Source organism: Cavenderia fasciculata (assembly GCF_000203815.1).
Source record: "Cavenderia fasciculata unplaced genomic scaffold Scf_Dfasci-G-b-285a01.f1-5, whole genome shotgun sequence".
NCBI lineage: Eukaryota > Evosea > Eumycetozoa > Acytosteliales > Cavenderiaceae > Cavenderia > Cavenderia fasciculata.
In genome coordinates this window covers 289016-306390 of record NW_004457708.1, presented here as the reverse complement: position 1 = coordinate 306390, position 17375 = coordinate 289016, and the positions used below count along the sequence as shown (strand labels likewise).

General features: G+C 31.7%; 7 protein-coding genes across 7 annotated transcripts; 3 read left to right on the top strand and 4 right to left on the bottom strand.

Moving 5' to 3' along the window:
• Window positions 1-1161: 1161 nt before the first annotated feature.
• On the top strand, window positions 1162-2460 carry atg3 (autophagy protein 3; the record flags this gene model as incomplete). The annotated part of the gene is made up of 4 exons (XM_004357079.1): window positions 1162-1284; window positions 1399-1519; window positions 1590-1885; window positions 1993-2460. The coding sequence occupies 4 exons, from the start codon at window positions 1162-1164 to the stop codon at window positions 2458-2460; spliced, it is 1008 nt and encodes a 335-aa protein (XP_004357134.1).
• A 550-nt stretch (window positions 2461-3010) lies between these two features.
• Window positions 3011-4304, bottom strand: DFA_03804 (DUF647 family protein; the record flags this gene model as incomplete). The annotated part of the gene is made up of 2 exons (XM_004357078.1): window positions 3011-3361; window positions 3432-4304. The coding sequence occupies 2 exons, from the start codon at window positions 4302-4304 to the stop codon at window positions 3011-3013; spliced, it is 1224 nt and encodes a 407-aa protein (XP_004357133.1).
• Window positions 4305-4426: 122 nt separating this feature from the next.
• Window positions 4427-6209, top strand: DFA_03803 (uncharacterized protein; the record flags this gene model as incomplete). The annotated part of the gene is made up of 2 exons (XM_004357077.1): window positions 4427-4699; window positions 4779-6209. 2 exons carry the CDS (start codon window positions 4427-4429, stop codon window positions 6207-6209), a joined length of 1704 nt encoding a protein of 567 aa, XP_004357132.1.
• Window positions 6210-6911: 702 nt separating this feature from the next.
• Window positions 6912-8988, bottom strand: DFA_03802 (uncharacterized protein; the record flags this gene model as incomplete). The annotated part of the gene is made up of 2 exons (XM_004357076.1): window positions 6912-8685; window positions 8795-8988. 2 exons carry the CDS (start codon window positions 8986-8988, stop codon window positions 6912-6914), a joined length of 1968 nt encoding a protein of 655 aa, XP_004357131.1.
• Window positions 8989-9950: 962 nt separating this feature from the next.
• DFA_03801 (mitochondrial matrix Mmp37 family protein) lies at window positions 9951-11375 on the top strand (the record flags this gene model as incomplete). The annotated part of the gene is made up of 3 exons (XM_004357075.1): window positions 9951-10505; window positions 10581-11003; window positions 11088-11375. The coding sequence occupies 3 exons, from the start codon at window positions 9951-9953 to the stop codon at window positions 11373-11375; spliced, it is 1266 nt and encodes a 421-aa protein (XP_004357130.1).
• Window positions 11376-11427: 52 nt separating this feature from the next.
• On the bottom strand, window positions 11428-14350 carry DFA_03800 (putative transmembrane protein; the record flags this gene model as incomplete). Its single annotated transcript, XM_004357074.1, has 3 exons — window positions 11428-12163; window positions 12261-13086; window positions 13174-14350. The coding sequence occupies 3 exons, from the start codon at window positions 14348-14350 to the stop codon at window positions 11428-11430; spliced, it is 2739 nt and encodes a 912-aa protein (XP_004357129.1).
• A 755-nt stretch (window positions 14351-15105) lies between these two features.
• Window positions 15106-17308, bottom strand: fscF (G-protein-coupled receptor family protein; the record flags this gene model as incomplete). The annotated part of the gene is made up of 5 exons (XM_004357073.1): window positions 15106-15681; window positions 15763-16062; window positions 16164-16844; window positions 16950-17074; window positions 17161-17308. The coding sequence occupies 5 exons, from the start codon at window positions 17306-17308 to the stop codon at window positions 15106-15108; spliced, it is 1830 nt and encodes a 609-aa protein (XP_004357128.1).
• Window positions 17309-17375: the final 67 nt, after the last annotated feature.

Below are 17375 nucleotides of genomic sequence, written 5' to 3'. Positions count from 1 at the left end.
AGTATAGTAGTAGGTGAGGGGAAGGATGATTAATTAGTATATTATATTACTTTCATATGAGATCTACTCCGAACTGACGATGAAATGATAGGTACAATTGTCGATGAAGGATTGATGATTGATAATACTATGTTATGAGACAAAAACAAAATAGAATAAAAAAAAGACAAAGCAAAAACTTGACTTTGACACGCACGACCCTCTTTTCTTTTTCTTCTTCTGTCCCTTTGCAAAAAAATAAATGATTTTAAAGAGTTGATCTTTCTTTCTTTCGGTTACGAGTATTATGTATAAATAATAATAATAATAATAATAATTGATCAAAATAATAAAATAAAATAAAAAAAAGGTAGTGTGTGCTGTATACTTACAAATAGATCTATGGGGGAGGAGGGGAGGGAGGGAGTAGAGAGGGTATTTAATAATAAATAAAATATATATATACAATTGTAAAAGATTTATCTGTGTGTTCTATTATCTATCTATCTATTTATCTCTGTCTAAAGAAGAAGAATTGAATGTTGGTTGACTGGATTCCAAAGCAATCCATCAAGAGAAAGATTATTCTGCTCACTTTTGGGTGGAGAGACCGAGATTTCAACGCACTTTTCAGTGGAAGGGAGGGGTGCATGGAATTTTGTTTTTCTTATCACTGAGAGATGGTTGAGTCCCTTCCTCTCCCTCTCCAGTCCAATGAGGGGAGTCTATGAAACTTAGCTTAGTATGAGTGGTTGGTGGTAAAGACAGAGTAATGAGTACTCATTTCTTTTCCAGCATCAATCGTCCAGCCAGGGATATTATCAATATAAAAACCTCGTAAATTAATATTTCACTTTCCTAAATACTCTGATCACAATAATGTTTGATATCGATCATATGTTGTTGTGTGTGTATATATGTACATCACCTCTTTTAGATTTTGATGATTTCGATGATATTATATTAATAATATCTCACTCTTCATAGAAAAAAAAAAAAAAAAAAGAAAATTAAATTAAAAAAAAACTTGATTATTACCTCTTCATTTTCACTATCGATATATTTTATTATTAATAAGAATATTATTAATCAACACACAACAAGAAAAGAGATACATTTCAGAGAGAGAGAGAAAACTATTAATCATCAGATAGATAATAAACAACAAACTAAACTAAAACAATGTCTATGCTTACTTCACTTCAACAAGCAGTACATAAAGCATACGTAAAGACTGTAGAAAAGGTTTCTCCTACTCTTCAAACATCAAAGTTTTTGGATGAAGGTGTGCTTACTCCTGAAGAGGTATATGATCATATAGATAGATACAAACAAATGATGATTGTTTCAGTTGAATGTTATACTAATCTCTCCTCTTTTCCCTATTGTCTATTGTTTACTGTTACTGTTACTTTTTAGTTTGTACAAGCAGGTGATTTATTAACACACAAGTGTCCAACTTGGACTTGGGAGTCTGGAGATCCATCAAGAAATGTAACATATCTTCCAAAGGAGAAGCAATTCTTATTAACTAGAAATGGTATGTTGTAGTAGTAATAGTATACACTCATTCTTTTATACATACTTATACTTATTATTTATTATTTTAGTACCATGTTACTCTAGAGTAAAATCATTAGAAAATGAAACAAAACATGCTAAATATGATATATTAAACATTGAGGGAGAAGACAATGAAGAATGGGTTGCACCATCAGCTTCTGCTTCAGATGTAGTCGATATTCAAAAGGATCTTGCATCACTCTCTGTTCAAACTACAACTACCACTACAACTGCTAAACCATCTGCACCACAACAACAACAACAAGATGAAGATTCTGACGATGATGGAGAAATCCCAGATTTGGAAGATTTCCAAGATGATAACTTGGTTGAAGATGATCCTGTAAGTAGAGATAGAATTCATTTAGTAATAATAGATATATTACACTTAATTAACATATACATTACATTTACTTTTAAATGATTCAATCTTTGGTTTAATCAAATTAGTCAACACTTTCTAAACCAACTGTAAACAAATCAAATAATACGACGACTACTACTACTTCTACTACCTCGAATAATACTTCAACTGCAGCAGCCGATGATGATAATATTTTGCGAACTCGTACCTATGACATTAGTATAACATACGATAAATACTACCAAACTCCAAGAGTATGGTTGTTTGGATACGATGAAAATAGAAGACCATTGAAACCAGAGGAAATCTTTGAAGACATTTCAGAGGATCACGCTCACAAGACTGTAACAATTGACTCTCATCCACATCTCGGTATTAGTTTTGCATACATTCATCCATGTCGTCATGCATCGGTCATGAAGAAACTCATCACAAAGCAATGTGAAAATGGCAAGGAACCAAGAGTCGATCAATATTTATTCCTCTTCCTCAAGTTCATTTCTGTTGTTATTCCAACCATTGAATATGATTTTACTTTGGAATTTGATACATAGAAAAAGTAAATCAAACAAAAATTGGTAGTAATATAATAACAAATAATAATAACAAATAATAATGATAATGATAATGCAAGATATCACCTAAAGGTCCAAGAATGAACAATGTAAAACAAAAAAGATAAAAAAAAAAAAAAAAAAGAAAAGATGGTCAAAAAAAAAAGAATCCTTGAAATCTAAAAAACTATAAATTAATAATAATTAATAATAATAACAATAATAATTAATAACAATATCTATATTGATGTTTGTACAACAACCATAAAATATCCCTTCCCCACAACATCCTAAAGAAAAAAAAAAACAATTACAAAATAGGTCACTATCCTGTTTCCCAACCAAAAATATTGTATAGTTTCAAAAAGTAGAAGAAACAGTATTGTGATAAAATAATAATATAAATAATAATAATAATAGTCATTTTTTCCTTTTTGTATTCTTTTTTTTTTCTTCTTGTTAAAACAATAAATTATTCAAAAAAAAAAAAACAATTTACTAAAATACATTTTTAATTAATTAATTTCTATTATTATTATTATTATTATTATTATCGATCAATTGTATATCTCCAACCAGATGTATTGAGTAACATTCGATCAAGACACCATCCGCCATTTGAAAGTTGTTGAATAAAATCTGATGGCAATTTAGAGTGTCCATGAACCAGAGTAATTGATTCGAAATAACCTTCAATTATATCACTTGATGTGGCAGTTGATGATATAGCTATTTTTATCAAATGATTCTTCTTTTGTTTGTTGTTTGACCATATCATATATTTATCATCCTTGTCACTACCAGATACTCTTTTAAGATCTCCATTTATATCTGTGAATGATACACCCAATTCAATTGATAAATCACTTTGTCTAAATAATATATTTTCTTTTAATGATATCTAAAAAAAAAAAAAGAGAATAAGTATATTATATTTAATTAAATAAATATTTGTTTGTGTTGTTTCATACTTGTTTTGGAGTTGGAATTTGATTATTATTATTCTCATTGAAATGTTGATAAATGAGATTAGCTCTATATCTATTGATTGAGGTTAATTGGACAAGAGAGACGGCACGATAATTACACAATAGATGAATGACGGTAAAGATGATAAAAAAGAGCCATGTTTTGAAATAAACTTGAATACTATCATCATCATCGGGGATACTAGCTGCCATGACCATACCTAGTAACATTCCAACCAATGCAATGGCAGTTTCTTGAGACCCATCTTTGGCAGAGACATCGGCCAAGTTGTCACGTTTGGCAAAGTGTTGGGTAAGAGATGCCTTTGTACAACCACCGGCAACACCACAGATAGATTTTGATATTAGACCTAGACACGATATCGGGAGAAAGTAAGATGGACCAAATAGAGGACTGATCATTTCAAGTGTCATTCCAAAGTCGTTCAACAAGTCAGCAGCAAATCTCCAAGTCTTTGAGTTACAGTCCAAATCAGTTCCCCACTTCCAAGCAAATATGATTCTACCAAGCATCCCAGCTGCATCCCTTGTAATCCACTGAATCGATGCTGAAGCCACCGATGCATTCAAATTGCCAACACCATAACCTTTTAATATCGCACGTGTTGCCAGTACACCAGTCAATGAACTACACAATGCCTGTAATGTATCCCATGTTTGATAGCCTGTATAGTCTGATGTAACACTATTAGGGTATCCCTTGGGTAAGAACATGTCTCGTAGTACTTCAATAAATGATCCATGTTTTCTTGTTTGTTTTGTAATCTTGACGTTGGTTTGTTCATCTTTTGTTGTTGTAGTAACATGTAATCTATTGATAATAGTATTACATTCCAATGATTCTGTTATATTCATTGTACAATATTATCAAATTTATATTTGTATGTTTGAAACAAACAATATGAAATTAATGAAAACGTCAAGTATGCTCATTTCATTCAGTTTGTTTCAAAGAGATATATTTATCTATCTCAGATATGAATGATTTAATTAAATCATATTTAGGAGGAGGAGAAGGTAAACAAGTATACGAATGGAATCCACCCGAATCATTTAAAGATAAAACACCTCAAGAGTATAGTAGACATCTAGCAGTGTTTATTAAAAAGTATCAATGGTTGACGAGTGCAAGAACGATCGATTTCTTTATCGATGATCTATGGCAATTGGTACCAGAAGATTGGAGAGATGATCTATTAGAGTTGACGGATGAAGAATCTATACAATTTACAACTGGTAATGTTATTAAAGTATGTAATTATATACAAATGACAGTAGTATTGGTATTATAGAACTAATAACACTCGTTTGATTGTTATTTTACTTTAGGAAAATTGGAATGAATCATTAAAAGAATTTATAAATGATGCAAAGAGATTATGGATGCCAAGGGATGTATTGAGAGAGGATAAAGATTGGAATGTTAAAGACTTTAGTTTACCATCTTTAAAGTTGAAGATGAATGCTAAAAAGTTACACGAAATACTTCGAATGTCTGAATTGTTGGATGACTGTATCAAGAGTATTCAGCCAAGTCAAGTGGTTGATATTGGCTCGGGTGAGGGATATCTAACACAAGTACTTTCACATCAATTCAATCAAAGTATCACTGCTGTTGATTGTTCACAATCCTTTATTCAAGGTGCAATTAAACGTCAAAATGTTATAGAAAATGAATTAGTTGGTAGATTAATCCAAGAAAAGAATAAGACATCAAAGGTTTCAAAACAAACAAATCAAATTAATCAAATTAATCAAAATAATAATAATGTAAATTTAAATCAAATGGATAAAGAGAAAAAAGAAGATGGAAAAGAGAAGGATGGAATACCTAAAAAGATTAAAAAGAAATTAACAAAAGAAGAACAAGATTTAATAGTTGAACAAAAAAGAAAGGAGAGGTTGGAGAAGAGACAAGAAATAATGAATGAAATTGGTGTTTCTGGACCTCAGATGTGTGTGGCTACACTTAGACCAGAGATGACAACCGAAGAGTTTTTGGAGATTCTAACAAGACACGATCAATCAAAAGACTATAGTAATACAATGTTGGTAGGACTGCATACATGTGGATCGTTGGCATCGACAATGATTACAAACTATGTGCGATGTGATAATATATCGAGTATTGTCGATGTTGGATGTTGCTACTATCGTGTCACTCAACACCCCTACCAATACATGTCCAAGCAATGTGGAGACCTTGGAGTTGTCATGGGAGCAGCCGATCTTAAACTCTCTTGTGAATCATCAGAGAGATCCTATTCAATTAGTCAAAATGGATTGGATGAATATAGGTATTCAATGGACGTTCACTTTTATCGTGTCATATTTGAAACCTTGTTGGGCAAAAATCACAACTATACAATTAGAAGTATACCTCGTAATCATTCACAAAATTTCCAATCCTATTCTCTATATGCATTAAAAAGAATTAATAATCAATCCAAACAAGAAGAAGAAAAAGAAAAAGAAGATACAACTTCAACAACTTCAACGACAAATATAGTACCACCATCAATAGAAGAATTAAATGATACATATGAAAGATTTAAAAAAGATAAGAACAAGATATCAATACTTTTATTGTTACGAGGATTACTTGCACCAGTGTTGGAGGCATTTATTGTTATTGACAGATGGTTGTATTTAGAGGAAACCAAGCAACAATCAACTCGTCCAATGTCATCTTATATTATACCAATATTCCATGAAAGTTTATCACCTCGTAATCTAGTATTACTAAGCATCAAACAATAAAGAGAGAGAATCTTTGTGATTCATCAGAAGTAAAATGATCATAAATATATATATATATGATTGAAGTTATAACTTACAATTATTTAGTTCAAGGTTCTTTTGGTGTTGAAAAGCAGACCTAAAGAGTCATTAATCATCAATCAAATGGTTATAGATTGACAGATTCTTTTGTGCATTGAATTTATGATTAATGACTCTTTGGTTTGCTCTCTTGGTTTGCGATCGGCTACTGGTTGTTATTATCACTTTTGTGGAGTTCGAAAGGGCATTGCATTTTGATGACCAACGACCTACGATTAAATATTGCCTCTCCTAGATATCAAACAGGGTGATCCAATGTTAACTCTCTACTTTTACATCCTCCTCTATCCTATCTGTCTACATCCTCTAAAAACATTCATACAAGCTGAAACAAAGCTTTGTTAGACGAATGTAACAACAGGAAACTGATCAAACACAGTTCAAAGCTCTTGACAGTGAAAAACACATACATACCATTAATACTAAAAAGATAATCAAATAAATAAAGTGACTGATACGTAAAGTACAAAAAATAAATTAACACAAGAAAAAAAGTGATGTGCTAGTCAATGATTCGGCGCTAGTAATATTTATTTAATTGTTTTTTATTTATTATTAATTTGGTTGGTTTTGTGAGTTGTATTTCTTGTTCAAGACAAATTTGATCTTTTATTCATTCGTTTATTCATGGATTGCAACGAATTTATCTTCACCAATTTGTTCACCTTCTTCGATTGGATAATTGAGAGAGAGTGGGATTTTGAAATGAGTATAAAGTACTGGTCCGACAGAGATCAAACTCATCATGATAAAGATGAGGTAATGGTTGATGGGGAATGGGTGACCAGAGCTAAGACTCCATGCAAGACAGACCGACGCAATGGTTGGCGCGATGGCTCTGGTGAGGGCTACAGCAGACTGACCTAGTCCATTGGCAGCTCCCTTGGAACGCGACGTTGCACTGTTGTTGATAAGAGTCATGACGGGTGTGAATACTAGTTGACCGGCGACATTTCTGATAAACAAAAGGATACCCGTTACAATCCAGAACCCTACCACACTCGATTTAGATGGTGGTTCAACATAGTCTGATGATGTAGACAGTGATGACAAGGAGTCCATTTGACTGTCAGATATATGATCATAGACACCGTATGGACTGAGATAAGTTAACAGAGGAATAGCCATAAATGTGGCAATAGCAAGAATGAGACCATATTTGAATGTATGAACCAATCCGAATCGTCTAATGAATGGTTTGATGATGACCAATTGCATGAAAATGACACTGATACCACCAATCATACCAGAGAGACCGATTTGTGATGACGAAAACTTGAGTCCACCTTTGGATACCGGTGACAATGCCCATAGAGGAAAAGACTCGTCGTACATGGTAAATACAAATCCAATGGCCGCATACAATGATGAAGTGGCAATAATCAATTTGTTTTTGAATACATTGGTTTCATATTTCGTTACACCTTGATCAATCTCTTGAACTTGGTCGTCCAATGAATCGGTACTGTCAGTCAATTGTTTCACTCCAAATGTAATAGTAGCATCCTTTTCCATCATTTCTTGTTCTGCCCTATCGACCAATGGAATTTCATCATTTTCATCGGTTGCTCCATCTCTTCTTTCATTGTTTGGTGTAGATTCACCACTATTCAAAATAATTGGTGATTCATCTGATGATATATCTTCATTATGATTATCATTATGAATAGTATGACTATCATCCATAATTTCTTGAATATCATTTCCATTTTGATCAATTATTAATATTGAATTATTATTATTATTACTCTTATTACTCTTATTACTCTTATTACTCTTATTACTATTAATACTATTATTACTACTATTAATATTAATATTGTTATTTGAAACTAATCTTTCTTCATCGATATTATCTTCTTGATCATCAATTTCTTGATCTTCATCCAATTGATTATATTTTTTACCATTCCTTTTGGTTTTAATGTGACTTGTGTTACTGATTACTTCCATTTTAATGGCTGATCTTAGAGTTTCTTTCATTGTAACAAATGTGAATACGGTACCTATGGCAGTGGCAACTGCAATGACAAGGTTGGGCAAGAGATAGGGAAACTTTGAAAATAATACGCTGCCACTGAATAGAGCCGGGTAGTTCTCGACTGGCTTGATTAAAAGTCCACCAATCATTGGACCCAAAATAGATCCAAGACCCCATGTCAAACCAATCCATCCAAATGCTTCGATTTGATTACTCTTGTCTGTGATTTCACCGATATATGTTTTAATGACTCCAATGTTTCCATTCAATACTCCATTGATGGTACGTGATACAATCAACATTGGCAATGACCAACTCGTTCCAACTCCAAGTACTGAAATAACAGATCCAGTTGATCCAATCAATAAAATTGGTTTTCTTCCAAATATATCAGACATTCTTCCCCAAAAGAAACTACATTTAAATCATAAATAAATATTATTATTATTATTATCGTTATTATCGTTATTATTGTTATTATTGTTATTAATATTAATATTATTATTTCTATAGATATATTTACCTGCTAACAAATTGAGCCAAACTAAAAGAAGATGCAACATAACCTGCATAGTATCCAACTTTTTCTTCATCGGTGACAGTTCCAAAGGAAAGAATCATGTATCCCATATAAGAAAAGAAACTTGTCGTTCCTATTGCCTCACATAGCAATAGTACATATGGTCCAATTAACTTTTTCCAAGGTAATTTAGACATATTTTATGATATTTTATATTATTCTTTTGTAAAAGAGATTTAAAAAATTAAATGGTTGTGTATTGTTTTGTTTGTGTAGATGGGAATTGCGTGTTCCTTCCTTTGCTAAATAAATAAATTAAGTGTTGCTGTTGTTGTTGTAAGGTGTGTAGTGGTGGTGTTTTGAAGGGGCGTGGTGGTGCGAAGGTGCGCTTTGCGTAAAGTTTAATGATTCCTGTTTTTTTTATTGTTGTTAGTGTTATTGCCTAGTGCACAAGCGTCGTGATGATGTAAAAACAAAGGTAACATAAAAGTAATGCAAATGTGATAACGAGACGAGTGAGAGATAAAGAGTGAGAGAGTGAAAGATATATAAGCTAACTATATAGATCGTTGCGTGTGTAGATAAATAAACAAACTATATATATATATATATAAATATATTGGATTGTTGTGCTTATACTATTCGATGTTTATAAATAAATATATATATATATATGTCTGTTGATTGATCAGAATCAGATAAGAATAATATCAGTGGGTTTTGCTAAAGATACTAGAAATAAACAAATAACCTCACATGTGTTGATGGTAATGCAAGTGATGATGATGAGTTATTACTTTGAGAAATTAGTGGGAGAATGATTAATGTGTTGGAATGGAATTCATTCGCATTAATATTATTATTGTTTTAGGAGACCGAACAATCGAAATTTAAGAAGACAAAGAGGTGGTTTTGCAAACATCGAAATATCGTGATCCCCTATTTTTATTCGCACCCAGGGAGAGGGGAACTTTTGGGAATCATCACATGGAACGACGTTCTAATAAAGTTTTGATGGTCTCAGAACACGCAATTCCCAAACTTGGTCGAATAGAACATGCACCCCCTTCCCTTTTGATCTCTTGTATAGTGTACAGTTCATCTGATCTATTGTATTCTCTGCAACGACGATCAACGAACAAAGACGATGATGATGATGATGTCGGCTACATCTACTCTTACGACTATTCGATCGATAAGTATTGCACAACGATCGTCGGTAGTATCTTTAGTAAAAGCATCAACTACTACTACTACAACTACTACTACTTCTACTCGTCAACCATGGTGTAGTAAACTACAATCAATAAGATCATATTCTACAGATACTTCAACTCAACAAACATTGACATCAACTAATACAAATAGAAATGAAGATATAAATAACAAGATAAAGATGATAATGGAACAATTCCCAAAGATTAAATATGGGTTTGCATATGGATCAGGTGTCATTGCTCAAAAGGGTTATGATGTGCAAGATAAACAAATACAACAACAACAACGACAACAACAACCAACAACAGAAGAGTTATCACCAATGATAGATATGGTGTTTGCAGTTGACAATGCAAATGATTGGCATAAAGAAAACTTGGAGAGAAATTGGTCACACTATTCATTCCTTGCCTATGGAGGTCCAAAGCTAATCAGTTTTGTTCAACGTACTTCTGCTAAAGTTTATTATAATACTTTATTATCTTTTAATGGTGTTGTATGTAAATATATATTCAACAAACAAGGAGATTGTTTCAATAATTAATAACTCTGTTATTTTTATTTTGTTTAGAGATATAAATATGGAGTAATAGAATATAAAGATTTAAAGAGTGATTTAATCAATTGGGATAGTTTATATGTATCTGGTAGAATGATGAAACCAATTTTAAATCTACCTGGATTGGAAGAAGAAGAAGCAATCAAGGAAATAGAACATTTCAATAGGAATGCAAATCTATGTTATGCTATTAGTTGTTCTTTGATGATGTTACCAGAACAATTTACAGAATACGATTTTTATCATACTATTTGTTCAATCTCTTATATGGGTGATATTAGAATGAAGGGTGGAGAGAATCCAAACAAAGTTCATAATCTAGTGGTTGACAATCTCGTCCAATTTAGAGAAATCTATCAACCCATTGTAAAAGAACATTTCTCTTCAATCATTCAAATCACTTTTAATAATCAAACTAATCAATTTGATTTTAAGGTATAAGGAAATCATTTTTAATCAAAACCAAATATGAATATATATATTTATATTAATACTTTACTTTATTATTCTTATTTTTAGGCATCACATTCACAACATGATTTATTTGAATTAACTAATCATTTACCACCAATTATTAGATCATATGTATTAAAAACAATGAGGAAATCAATAAGATTACTTGATCCAACCACTCAACAATCAACAGATAGTCAACAAAGAGTCATACAACCAAACAATATAAAAGAAATAATTTCAAAAATAGTTGGCAAGAGTAGTTTTAATCAATCATTTAAAGGTGTTTTCACAGCTGGATTTACAAAATCACTAGAATATTTAAAATTGAAATTAATCTCTAAAAAGAAATAAACAACAATAATATATAATATAATTATTTAATTACTTTACTTTTATTTTAAGTTTATACATTGGGAGATTTCATTTCAGAATTGAAAGAGGGGAAAGCAGATTTACCCAATGGAGGTTCTACGAGTTGAATTCTTTGGGTTGGTGGAAGAGTTTCGATGCCAAGGTCTTCAATCCATTCCTTCATTTTGAAAAAGAGTTCGTTTTTAAGTGGACGCCATCTCTTTACGTCTTGCCAAGAGGCAATGATGGAAGCGCCATAACGGACGGTGATGTGGTTGGTACCTTGAATAGAGACAAATGTGAGCGATGTGTCTGGTTTCCACTTTTCTTTTTGTGCCTTGACCCATTTATCCATCTTGGCTTCGAGTTGGTATAGTTTTTCGATTGGTGTTGTAAAGTTCATCAGGACGTCGACACCTACCCAAACCTCTTCGGATCGTTGATGATTTTCGAGACGTGAGCTTGTGAGTATTGGATTGGGCATATAGACTGCCTTTCCATCGGTACTCTTGAAACTGGTAAATAGGATACCTATTCTATCGACAAAATAGGCTTCATTGGCAACGACAATCTTGTCTCCCACTTCAAAGGGTCGAACGAAAAAGATGAGTATCAAAGACTCAAATACATTACGCAACGTAGTTCCAAATGCAAAACTGAGTGCCAGTATCGTAGTACTCAAAGGTACCAAAAATACATTAATATCTACTCCATACAATGACATTACAAACAAAAACATTAAAAACCAAAAAATAAAATTAATTACTTCATTTATAACTCTTCCAATACTAAATTAAAATAATAGAAATTAATGTTAATATAAATATAATATATATAATGATTAATTATTTGTTTGTTTGTTTGTTTGTTTGTTGTTTGACCTACTCATCATGATCTCTTAGACGATTTTCAAGATTTTTTCTTGCTCTAACAACTCTTAGAACCCATGAAACCAAATCATCTCTTGTAATCATATCGTCATACAATGAACCAAATGTAGCATAGGTCTTATCGACGTGTGAATCTTTGACATAACATTTTAGATCTTCGCGATTGACATAACCCTTTTTGAGACGATCTGCATTTCGTAGGATTGCCTTGGCAACCTTTTTCGCCTCTTCCGGTGTGTAATTGTCGGCACGTTCTTGTAGTTTACCAGATAGATTACTTCGTTTCTTTATCATTTCCAACCATTGAGTCACTTCTAATCTCTTTCTCTTTTTTAAACTGGTTGATACACTGTGGTTTAGTCGGTTTGCCTTTCTCGTCGACATTTGATCGAGCAATTCTTCGTTGAGCAAAGATTCCTTGAGTGTCGAGTAGAAAGCCTTGCGATTAGTCTTGGCGGCCAACACCTTTACGAGCACGACACGTGCACAATAAAATAGTGACACATAGATGATTGCTCTGAGGGTGGTATAGTATTTCTCCATATCCTTGTCGGTCCAACCCGGCAAATCGAGAATAGGCCCCGTTGCAAACAGACAAACAATCGCCCAAATCATAAAACTAAGTGGTTTGACAAATCCATTGATATAATAATACACGTGTTGTTGTAGATACAGTGTAACTTGAAACAATGAAAAGAATAATCGAACCAACCAAAATGCCAACATAAACGACAAAATTGCTACATCTATAAATAATGCCCATCTTAGTACTTGTGATCCAACAATTGTAATATCAGGCCAAAATATTCTAAATATTATTCCTAAAGTTAAATCAAACAAATAATAGAGTTAGACTATCTAATATATCGTCGTATTATATTACTTTTATATCTATTTAATATATTTACCAACACCAGAAATTAAAACCAAAAATGCAAGTATATAGATGATAACCATTTTCTTTGAGAATAGTATATCTGAACATTTTCTTTTCTTTTTCTTTTTCATGTTTCCACCATCGTCATCACTACTACTATCGTAGTGGTCGTCGGGTATAGATGATTCACCATCACCCAAGATTTGTACTTGGTGGAATGGTAATTCTTGTGCTTTGTTTAAATCACCAGTTGTTGAGGTGTATCTTGATCGACTGCTCGAGCTGTCGTTGGTGTTTGAGTTGCTGACACTGACATTTACGTTTTCGCTGACAGTACGATTCGATGGTGAAGTGGTGGATTTAGCAATGAGTGGCATACTGCCAACTACTTGATCCTCCATTATCGAAGGTTCCGATTTGGTTAGGTTATTTTCACGGTTGATAATCTTTGATATCGATTGCATTTCAACCTTTTTCTCATCTTTGGCATGAATTGCTGCCAATTTATCTGTTAAACTTTGATCAAGTCTATCATCTCTACTTGTATTTATACCAATATAATTATTATTATTATTATTACTACTGTTATTATTATTATTATTCATATCGTTTTCTTTTTTATCTTTTTTTGTCATTGCTTCATTATCTTTTTGTTCAACTACGTTTTCAGACTCTTGTTGACTACTAACCAAGTTGTTATTATTATCAGCTGACGACGATGATGGTGATGAAGTAGTAAACTCTTTTGATATTTGTGTATTATTATTTATATTATAGTTTATTCTCTCTTCTTGTTTCTCTTCTTCTTCTTCTTCTTCTTCTTCTTCACCAATTACTTGTTCTTGTTCCTCTTCTTCTTGTTGTTGTTGGTCTTGTAATAAATACTTTGTGCTTGTTCGATGACCTTTCTTTTTCTTCTTTCCCTTATTATTATTATTGTTATTGTTATTGTTATCCTCTTCTTCGTCGTTGTCGTGGTTGTTACTATAGTGATTATCAGTTATGACAGCATGCAGAATTTCTCTTTCCTCTTGTTGATGTTGTTGTTGTTGATTACTAATATTATTATTATTATTACTTTGATTAATATTGCTGCTTACTACTGTTTTATCGTTGTTATTATTGTTATTATTATTACAATCTCTTCTACTTTGATTATTATAATTGTTGTTGTCAAAGGAATGATCGTTTTTTGTTGATTCATTCATGTTTGTGGTTGTGAGAGACAGCGGGGTTATCCACATAAAATTCTGTGAATCGATTTATTTTATTTTTAAGTGAGCGGTCGGTCCAACTACTACTGTGTTCTGTTACTAGCAATGATATGTGTGTATGCGGTATCAAAAAATTAAAACCCCAAATAGTAAAAAGTCAGACTGGACTGGACACAGGTCTACTTTATAATAAGTTAGTTCAACCCTGACTCTTTGGATCTCTTTAAAGTATTTTTAAAATAATTATTAAAAAAACACAATTTTCAAAATACTTTAAAATAATTAAATTTATCCTTTTTTTTGTTGACAAATACAAACAACATCTATAAAAAAAAATCAATAACAATATTATTATTATTGCATCATCATGATATTATATTTATTTTATTAGATTCCATTGCACATAATTCCATTTGTGGGGGTGGTCTATGAAACGAAAGATGTGAATTTAAATATATATATATAATGATATATATTCACTCAATATAATAATATTAATATTAATTAAATGTTGAACGAGAATATTCAAGTTACCAAATAGATTATCACACAATCTAATGGAAAAAAAAGAGATAGATAGAGATAGATAGAGATAGAGATAATTAAAAATAAAGAATGAAAGATAGAAGAAGAGAAAATAATATTGAAGGTATTTTTTATGAAAATATAATTTATTAGTATATTTTAAAAGCAACAACAAAATAATTGTTGTTTTGTTATAATTTATTCATAAAGTTTATTAATTTATTTTATAATTCATCATGCGTTGATGAAGTTGATTCTTCCATATTTGTTACAGTTTCCAATTGAATACCAGATACTGCAGATTCCATTCTTGTATCGGTCGTATATTTTGAGGTGAATTGAGAGTCTGTAGTAGTTTCCCAAGTAAAAGCGGCACCAGATGTACCGGATCCAAGTCTAATAGAAGTGACACGTTTAAAGAAATGTCTCAATCTTGAAAAGATGGTTTGTGATATTCTGTGATTGATCAATGTAGACTCGAGCCAAATCTTTTTGGTACGTCTACTGATACCATAGAAAAAGAGTGACTCTATACCAAGCAATCTCATAAAGAATAGGAATGTAAACTGTGCACTATATGGAATGATACTGGCAGAACAACCACCAATAAAAGCTTCACATTTTAGATATTCAACCATTTCAGCATACCATTCATCGGTATTTGCTTGAACGTAGAAATGATAAATAAACAAATAGATAAACTCTCCACATACAATAAGGATAATGAGTATTGGTCTAATATTCATTTTAATCATATAAAATCTACCTGATGTTCCCTCTCTATTTACTTTTGATACAACCTAAATTTAAAATATTCAAAAATACAAATTATTAGTTTCCAAATAAATAGTTTTAGTTTTAGTTTGATTTGATTGACATACAGAATAGATTTCTTTAATAATTAAAATAATAAATATACTACCACCAAGTAGACAAACACAAAGTGGAATCCAAAAGACTGCATTTTGGTATTTATCAGATAGCATCCAACATCCTAACCCACCGTATCCATATCCATACTCTTTTTCAAAAAGTGGGACAATCGTAAAGACCAATGCTACAAAGTTGAGTATTGCTATATAATAGTTGTGATAGGATTGACTAGTCGTAACCTTTCGAATAACCAACCATAGATCAAATGACATGCATGACCACCACAATACTGCTGATACTGCTCCAAACTAAATGAAATAGAATAAATAGAATCAGTGTTAATTCATTAATATCTATATTTATATTTATATTTGTTTGTTTTTTTTTTAAATTTGTTTTGATATCATACTTGAAAGATAATACCGGTAGCAGCACACCCAGCATCAAATTGACGAGCATATCTACCAGGTTCTGGACAAAGTAATTCCCAACCTTTGGCGGTAAAGACAATATCGGCAAGCATCATTAGAAAGATGGAAGTGGAAAAGAACAAGACAATGATGGTATGACGATCATACTTTTTGTTGAGTACTCCATAAGTGAAAATATTAAATGTCATTGCTACAAATGAGATGGTCGATACTATGTTGACCATCAGTTGATAGGATCTCCATTGATCAGTACTGAATAACATACTGGGACAGTTCATAGCACAATCAGTATTATCGATCATTGCGTAACCTGATAGATCAGATTTGTCGGTCGTGTTTACATAGACAAATGGTGATGGACAGACACCATTGAATGGGTCGGAAGAGTTGGCAGTCACATTGACAGTATTGGTGTTGAGACACTCTACCACTTGTGATGCTGGACCATTTCGAGATGCCAAATTATAAGTATTGGAAACAACAGGAAATTCAAATAGACTTCCATTTTGAGTTGAACAATCGATACCTGCCATTGTCAACAATGGACAAAGATCAACAACATATTCACAATTCACTCGGCACGGTCTAACTGCCAATGCTTGTGTACCAGTCTCTGTTCCACTAACATTTAAACTAATTGATATACATTGTTGAAAAAACTAAAAAATATAAATAAATAAATAAAAAAAGGAAACAAAATTAATTAATTTATGGTTGGGATGACTGACTTTTCATCAACATCATTGAGAAATATTAAAACATACATTATTACACAATGCAGTTGTTGCATTTGAAGTTTTACAAGTTGATGGAGATGCTGAAAATAAAGTTGAAATGGTTGAATTCATTTGATCTTGACTAGAATATTGTCCTCCAACATAAATAGATGCTACAAAAATATAATTAATTAATTAATAAAAGATAGTAGTGATTTGGGAGGGGACAATCAATCACATGTGTAAATGTCACACATACCTTCGTTATTTAATCTTCCTTTACAAATACTGTATCCTTTGTATGGTTCACATCTAGCATTTGGATCCAAGTCACCATCCATTGAATGGATACCAGTGATTAAAAATACAGATATTAACAATATTATTATTATTATTGATCCTTTCATTTTTAAAATAAATAAATAAATAAATAAATAAATAAATAAATAGATTATACAAATATTATTAATAATA